General features: G+C 39.4%; 1 protein-coding gene across 2 annotated transcripts in view; it reads right to left on the reverse strand.

The window, feature by feature from the left end:
* The window catches only part of SPO11 (SPO11 initiator of meiotic double stranded breaks), a 15,245-nt gene extending 8,090 nt beyond the window's left edge, over positions 1 to 7,155 (reverse strand). Inside the window, exons 1-8 of one of the 2 annotated variants that reach the window (XM_002915527.3) lie at positions 6,932 to 7,155; positions 4,893 to 5,006; positions 3,237 to 3,325; positions 2,753 to 2,819; positions 2,415 to 2,523; positions 1,852 to 1,938; positions 1,112 to 1,148; positions 684 to 793 (exon numbers count right to left, since the gene is read on the reverse strand). In XM_002915527.3, coding sequence (XP_002915573.1) covers positions 684 to 793; positions 1,112 to 1,148; positions 1,852 to 1,938; positions 2,415 to 2,523; positions 2,753 to 2,819; positions 3,237 to 3,325; positions 4,893 to 5,006; positions 6,932 to 7,062 — 744 coding nt within the window. In that variant the 5' untranslated portion in view covers positions 7,063 to 7,155. The remainder of the gene's footprint in view (positions 1 to 683; positions 794 to 1,111; positions 1,149 to 1,851; positions 1,939 to 2,414; positions 2,524 to 2,752; positions 2,820 to 3,236; positions 3,326 to 4,892; positions 5,007 to 6,931) is intronic. The other variant, XM_002915526.3, reaches the window with a different exon arrangement.
* Between the last annotated feature and the right edge of the window lie 1,278 nt (positions 7,156 to 8,433).

The raw sequence follows: 8,433 nt of genomic DNA on the forward strand, positions 1-8,433 counted from the left end.
ATATATATATATATATATAATCATATATATATAGCATATATATAATCATATATATATAGCATATATATATAAATACATATATATATATGTGTATAGAAGCACAAGGTCCCTTTGATGGAATTCATGCAATTACCTGACATGCAAACCTGCGGAACACAGAGCAGCTCCAGTGTTACCGTGTTACAGCTGAGACCAGCAGCCGTGGGGCAATGGTATGTAGGTGACTCTGAGAGCCTGTGTAAACTCACTGTGGTATTAGAAAACCACTAGTATTTAAGAATTGGAACCACCAAGGCGCCTGCGTGGCTCAGTCAGTTAAGAGTCTGCTTTTGGCTCAGGTCATGATCTCGGGGTCCCAGGATCAAGCCCTGCATGGGGCTCTCCGCTTAGTGGGGAGTCTGCTTTTCCCTCTCCCTCTGCACCTCCACCCGGCTCGTGCTCTGTCTCTCTCTAATAAAGTCTTAAAAAAAAAAAAAAGAATTGGGACCATCACCTTGATTTTAGTCAGATTTGAGGATGTTTAAATAAACGCCTTGGAAATTCTTACTCTATCACCCCAAAGAATGTGCCATATCAATAACAGAATGTTGTGTGAACTGTAGATAATGTTACAAACCCCTCTTGCCAATCACCAAAGTAGTATGTTAGTCATGGCCTTGTAGTAAAGGGAGATAATATAATACCGTAACCATGATGCATGGGGACATTCTGTTGCAAAAGTCGTCATCTAGGAGTCGCTGAAATGTTGCATCTTTTTCTACAATTAATAGAAATTTTGCATCTGTAATTAAATCTATGATGTTAAGGTTGATAATTTGAAGCCAAGAATATTTCTGTTTAATCGCCAACTAAATAGTGGTGCTGTATAAATCATTTCTGAAGCAGCTACATAGTATATTCCTTTTTACCTTCAAATATATAGACATCTGTTCACATATTTAGATGCCTGTCTCTCCTACTAGACAGGGAGGTTTAGGCAGAAACCATGTGTGTCCATCTGGACCACTATCGGGTATAGCTTGATGGTTACACATTATGAAAGGTTGGTTTATCAAATAATGAATGAATGAACATTCTATAAGCTTCAATACTTTTCCCACTCAAAGGATACTTCGAATTCCTTGAATATTAGATGGCACAGCAACAGCCTAAGTTAACAAAAGAAGAGAGTTTTTATTTTAAATAAAAAGTAAGTATAACCACATTTAAAAATGTATCACAAAAATCCTGTATTTTCATTTTTCTCCAAATATACCAGTCATCAGAGTTTTATTCCTCAGTAAGGAAACAGTAGGAAACAGATTTACTCCTCAGTAAGAAGACAGATGTGCCACCCAAGCTACTTCCTAGCAGGTGAGAATCTCTCGGAAACTTTGTGGATACGTGGCTTATGCGGCAGGACGTGGTGAATTAAAGCCCTCCGTATCCTAGAGCACACAGGTGACGTCTTGCTTATTTCCAGACGGCTGTGCAGGTTAGTGTCATGGGCTTTCCAAGTGCCAAAACCCAGCAAATAGTTCAGAATTAAATAGATCAATTTCCCAACCTGGAAACTGTATAAAGATTACATAAATAATCATGCTAAAATAGCCAAGCTACATTCTACTCGAAGACAACAGTACTTTTTTCAAAGGAAAGCGTATCTTTGTTTATTTTAATATGACATTGGACAACTGGTGCATTTTAAAACTGTGTAACGGACGACCCCCTAAAGCATACGCTTATTTACCCTTCAGTTTTATTTGAACATCATAAGCTCCGAAAATCATAAGAAAGCAGGAAATAAAATACATTTCAGAAACAAAGGTTCTAAAAGGGAGGTAAAGCAGGTGACAACATCAATGTGCTTACTGTGGAACCACAGGTACAATGCACTCTCGTGCCGTCTTCCTCCATATACCTTAAGTTGCCAGCAATTAAACCTTTTGATGTAGATAACTGAAAAAATAATAGCCATATTTGAACACTTTTTTTACTGACATGTTTTTTATAAGTTTATTTATTTAAGCCATCTCTACACCCGATGTGGGGCTTGAACTCATGACCCCAAGAGCAAAAGTCACATGCTCCACCAACTGAATCAGCCAGGTGCCCCTCACTAACATATTCTATACGGCTGAGTCAATCCTCACATTCACCTGCTAGATTACATGTATTTTAGCTCAGACTGGAATTTAAGAAGTAAAGGAGAAAATATGTAAGGATATTTAGGAATAAGAAATATTTAGTAATTCACCTTTTTTAGTCCGTTCATGCAAGGGAATATATTGAGAGTAGGTTATTTAAATTCATAATGAGAAAAATGTAGTATCAAAACAAAGGAGAGATTACATTTATTTTCCTGTTATGATTTTACACAAATCTTTTGTCTTAAAATAAAATGTTTTGTATTAAATGTATTAAATGCTACTTACTACATGTAGACTCATCCTCGGCACTTTTAGCATACAAGAAATGTCATTGATAATATTGTCCACAACAGTCTGGTTACCAAAGAGTTGGCTGTCAGTATAATATATGTCTCTGTGAAAGTTAAATATATATTTTTAATTAGCCATATTCTCTTTGACTATGACAAGTATTGAAGCATTATTTGTAGAAAGCTTTAAGTGGATGAAACACAACATATAAAGAAAGTAATTTATTACCCATAGTCTAGTCTTACGTGCCATTTCAAAACATAATGGGAGTTAACCCAAACTAACTCTCGCATTGCATCTTAAAGGAGTAATTTACCAAAACAAGTATTTACCTTTTGGTTGCATAAGTGTTGCTCTGTACTAATTTATAAATCATGGACAATATTTTAAGAATCAGGGCTGGAAAATAAGATACAATAAGCAAGTTACTCATCATTTCTCTCATTAATTCAAAACACACCACTATCAAGGATTTCAACTACCCCCAGTTACTTTCCATAATATTAAAAAAATTATCTTTCCAAAATAGAAGTACTGAATACAGAGTAATAATTTCCTGAAGGATCAAATATAATTAATTACTCCCTAAACAGCAAAATTGAGAGAATACTTTTCTACTGAATCATGTACCTTGAAAATTTATTTTGGAATTATAATCTGCTTCCGTGGTTATTGACAATGAAAAATTCTGTAACTTTATTTCAGGTGTAAGGGCGGTCTATTAAGGAACAACTAAAATTATTAAACTAAGAACAACTAAACCCAGAAAGTAACCAAACTTATTTTGTTACTAAAAGCTAAGAAAAATTAATTTACCAAAATTCTTAACTGATTTTGGTGAATCACTTTTGATTTTTCTTGTGGTACAATGAGATACCATCTGAAGACCCACAGAATCTTCAAACCTGTCATTTTGTTGAAAGGCAATAAAAAAGAATTAACTTCTGAACACCAAACAATATACACTTCATATACTCTTCTTCAAATCATCTAAATCTGTATTTCTTCTCAACAGAGGCACCGAAGCTTTAGGACAACTTCATTTATAATCTTAGACAATTCCAGATAAGTATTTTTTCTCAACAGAGGCACTGAAGATTTAGGACTATTTCATTTATAATCTTAGATAATTCCAGGTACTAATTAGGTAATTAGCTTTGTGACATAAAGAGGCACTAAAATAAAGTGTTTAAAATAAGTGAATTAAATACCTCTGAGTATAATGTGTGGATGTGTGTGTATTTAGTGTATAATGTGTGATATTTAGTGTATGTAAACTATTCACATATTTCAGAAGTTTACTAGCATCTGGCTCATTTTAATATTTACTCATGTATTAATTTTGCTCAATTTAATAAGTTTTGAAATGTTATATTTCTGATTTACCTGCAAAATTACATTAAATGAAATAACAATTTGTATTAGGTTATTAAATTGAACTGCCAAGCCTGTCCTAAAGGTGGCAGAAGGCACCAGGCAAATGGGCCGGGTGTCAGCTGCCTCAGGGCTTGATGAAATCCATTCTGCAAATTGATGCAAAATAGTTTTAAAAGTTTACAGTTTGGGGGCACCTAGGGTGGCACAGCGGTTGAGCGTCTGCCTTCGGCTCAGGGAGTGATCCCGGCGTTATGGGATCGAGCCCCACATCAGGCTCCTCCACTATGAGCCTGCTTCTTCCTCTCCCACTCCCCCTGTTTGTGTTCCCTCTCTCGCTGGCTGTCTCTATCTCTGTCAAATAAATAAATAAAATCTTTAAAAAAAAAAGTTTACAGTTTGTATTAATTATACTGACCATAAAAGAATACTTAGTGACTAAGGAGACTCAAAATTACTTTTATTGTGTTTCTGTAACTCTTACTGAGAACTACTGTAGTCTTTTTCATGATTTAGATTGTACAGACTGAGCATCTGAAAAACACAAAAGCTACAAGCAGGTTGGAGGGCTTTGACAAAGCTATTGGCTGATTTTACCCTTTTGGACACATGACTTGGCAGGGGGCAATCTGCCAGGAGAAAGAGCCTTTGAAATGTGCTCTGTATTCGGATACGTGTCTTTTCCTTCCAGTATCAGGATTGGTGGTAACTCCCCTGAGCAAGTGGTTTGCTTTTGTAGTATTTCTGCAGAATTCCACTGGTCCTATTTCCCCCTTTGAGTGCTAGAAAGCTTAGATCCCAGTTTGGAGCCTATTTTTAGCAGAACTGTAAGACTTTATCATATGCATTTTGAATTCTAACCTCTTCTGGCACTTCATTTGTTGATCCTAGCATTGTCTTCCCTTTGCCTTATCTTTCACGCCCACTTCTAGTTTATAGGACCTTCCTATGAGGTATGTATTTTGTAAACTTCCTTAAATCCTTCGAGGCAGGGCAAAAGCAGTAAAAAGAATGAAATCAGACTAGAACTCTAACTCGAATAAATTCAAATAATGACATAGATACTGTATTTAAAAATTAAAAATGCAAAATGCCCACTTTATATTTTCCCAGCTTGATCTATTTTCAATTGTGAATGCAGGTGCTTCATTCCTTGCCACGCTTGTGATGATGCCTTGGATAACACTTTCTATAGATGCAAGAACCTCAGAACTGAAACGATAAACACACTATGATTCAATCTTAATTCTAAATTAGACCTTTACGATATGTAACATTACCCCCAGATCAATAGGAAAGTAGGTTTTTTGTTACACTGGTTGTTTTTTAAGACAAGGCTCTTCACCTCCATCCTGATCCCTCCCACTAAATTTTGACATGGGCATTGCACTAAAACAACTGTATTTATAGCGGTTACTTGCAGAGAAATTTCATTTGCTTGTAATTTTACTTCTCAAACAATTACCAATTGAAGTAATATCTTCCTTTTAGACAATATTAATAACTAGACAATATGATTTATAAATCCTACTTAAATTCAAACTTGTTGGCTTGAAATACTACTGATAAATGTTTTAATTAAAAATTATGTAATATTGGCTTTGAATTTAATTTCTTTCCCAAAAAATGCAATGCAAAAATATTCCCAAAGAAATACTTCTTATTGTAGCACATCACCCTCATTGATCTCATGCCTTCAATCTGCCCTTTTGAATTTTAGTGATACAAAGAGAAAAAAGTTTAATCACTACCATGGAAAGACTTGGCAACCATTACACCACTTTACAGCAGAATATTAAAACCTAGCCCAGTTTTCTGTGAGCTGACTTTTAATTTCACAAGCCATCAGCTTCAAAAAATGTTGTTCAGTTATAAATACCATTAGCGTATTGCCTAAGAAGGGAAATCAAATTAAATCTAGAAAATGCGCAGAACGTAGAACATTCTAATTCCCCCAGAAACTTCAGAGCTTGCTTTGAAGATGCACGTTATCAGAAAAGCAAATCTTAAAACAATCAGTATTTTCTAACACGGAGAAATAAAAACTGACTCAAAGAAAGATCTCATTCATTTTTCCAGTTTGGAAAAAAAAAAAAGTTGCAAGGTAACACTGTGACAAACTTAAATACAATTAGATTAATTTGCATCTGAAACTTAAACAGGGGACTTCCATTCCCTTCTTTCCTCACCCTCATAAGTTCTCCCTCAAACTAAATACTTTCATAAAAAGTCCGTTTGCTTGTAGTTTTCCACTTGTGTGTGTGTGTGTGGTGTTTCTGTTTTGTTTTGGTTTTTTGGTAGTTGGATTAGTCTTCTTAAAAATAAGACTGTAATTCGTTTAGGCTGAAAAACTTTGCTGATAAACCATAAAAAAAGATCCGGGGCGGGGGGAACAACCCAACATTTTAAGTAAGAATGGTCAATAACATAAACATATTCTCTGTAGCTAATTCCGAGCCCGGTAGCTGGAGAATCTCAGTAATCCGTCTCCTCAACACCAGGCTCTAACCAACCTCGCCAGCCGCCAACTGCTTTAATTGATTTTAAATAAATCACTTAAAATGTGTGTACATTCTCTCCAAGTCAAGTAAATCGTTGTCTCATTATCAACCACTTCCTTGTTCATTTTGATAAAACCCGGATTGAGTGGGAACTCCCAACATTCATCTTCCCTCTTTCTCTTCACACACACAATCCTCAACGCTTTTTAAATTCAAATTGTAACCCAAAAAAATGTGTTTTAAACAAACACAAAGCCAAACTGTACCCTAAATTCCCCGACCTCTAAGAATCTTAGGAAACCTGTGAGCCTCACTGTGGGGCTGCTCCTGGAACATTCTAGAAGGGGAACATTCTAGAAGACACGGGGCAGGGCAGGGCCTGTCACCTGGCTTTTTGAGTTCAAAGTTAAGAGCTAAAAGCAGAAAAGAGAGGGCTCCGAGGAAGGGCTTTTGTCAGGGTTCGTGAGTGGCCGGCAAAAGGGGTCACTCCTGGGGCCTCCTCATCCCGAGACCGGGGAGAAGGCAAGGGGCGCCAGCCCTGTCCCTACAGAGCGCTTCAAGCCCCCGCCCCGCCTGGCTGAGATCCGGCTCCTCTCTAACTTCCGAGCATGCGCGCCCCAGAGGGAGCCCGTCTACCTCGAGGCCAGACGCGTGCCCCCGCCCGCGGGCTCCCCACCGCCTCTCCTCAGGGCGGCCAGCAGGGAAGCCCTGTGTTGGTCCAAAACTGCGAAGAACGAGGCCTCGGGCCCCATGGGCGCAAAGGCCATGAGGGCCGACAGCAACGGAAAGCTCCAAGAGCAGGAACCCCACTGGCGCCCACGATGGCCCTGCCAGGCGCTGAAGCGCACCCTCCCCGGCAGCCTCCCTGGCGAAGACGGTACGTCAGTTTTCCCGCACTTTCTGGCGGGGCTTGCGCAACCTTGCGCCCCAGGCATGCGCAGAACGCCTCGCAGTGAGTGGAGGGCGCAGGCGCACAGAGTTCAATCAGGCACAGTCCAGCTTGGGGGGTGAAGTGTTGGGCCCGGTGGGGACCAGCATGACCTATTTGGGATGTCGGACCCGGTTTTCCTCGAAATGGATTTATGGGTGTTTTGTTTTGTTTTGTTTTGTTTTGTTTTGTTTTGTTTGTTTTGTTTTGACGGAGTAAGGGGTGGTATTTAAGGAAAAATAGTACCAGCGATTTTTCATGAAAAGAAATAGCTCTGGTGGTCCACCTGTGGGCCGGACGCAGCGCTAGGCTCTGGGTTTAGCTGTGGTCAAGGCAAACAAAATTCCTGCCCTTACCAATATTTTTATAGTAGCCACTCTCTTAATTTTCATAGCCATCCCAGGAGGGTCCTGATGTGGTCTTGGTGATTTTGCAGGAGAGGAGGAAAGTGAGGTCCACAGCTGAGTCAGGCTGGGGTAACATCCCAGTGCGATCACTTTGAAGGGTCGCCAGATTTAGCAAATTAAAATACAGGACACTCAGTTAAATTTCAATTTCAGATAAACAACTAATACTGTTTTTTTTAAGGATGACTAGGTCCCATGCAATTGTTGAGACGTACTGTTACTGGAAATTGTTTTGTTGTTTATCTGAAATTAGAATTGAACTGGAGATCCAGGATTTCATCTAGCAATCCTGACATTGGCCCACATCGTTGACTGGCAGGTTCGGTGAGCTGTGTCCCCCCCAACTCCCCCCACCCTCTTTGAGCAGAAGCTAGGAATTTGGAAGCCTCAAGGAAGGACTCTTGCCTCTTGGGGATGATGTCCTTGAGAGAGAGGACAATGGGGAGAGACTATAGCAAGGTAGGTCCCAGGCCTGCGGTAGTTTGGTCCTACAGGGATGGGAGGCCAAGGGCTTTGCCCCAGAAGGGCCACCTGACAGCAGGCCCCCTCCAGAGAACTATTGTGTTCCCTCACTTCCTGGTTGATAGTTTTGAAGTGAAAACTGCTTTGCCATCAGAAATAACAATGAACCCCCTCTGTTCTTAATGATGGCTGCCTGTGCCAGGCACTGAGCTGAGGGCCTTGCTTATTATTATTACAAATACTTCCTCACTGCCTACTCCGAGCTAGGAAGTGTTGGTTACTGAGGACGCTGCTGTGAACAAGGCAGGCAGAGTCCTTGCCCTTTGGGAGCTCAACCTTTC

This window comes from Ailuropoda melanoleuca, chromosome 13, assembly GCF_002007445.2.
Source record: "Ailuropoda melanoleuca isolate Jingjing chromosome 13, ASM200744v2, whole genome shotgun sequence".
Taxonomy (NCBI): Eukaryota; Metazoa; Chordata; class Mammalia; order Carnivora; family Ursidae; genus Ailuropoda; species Ailuropoda melanoleuca.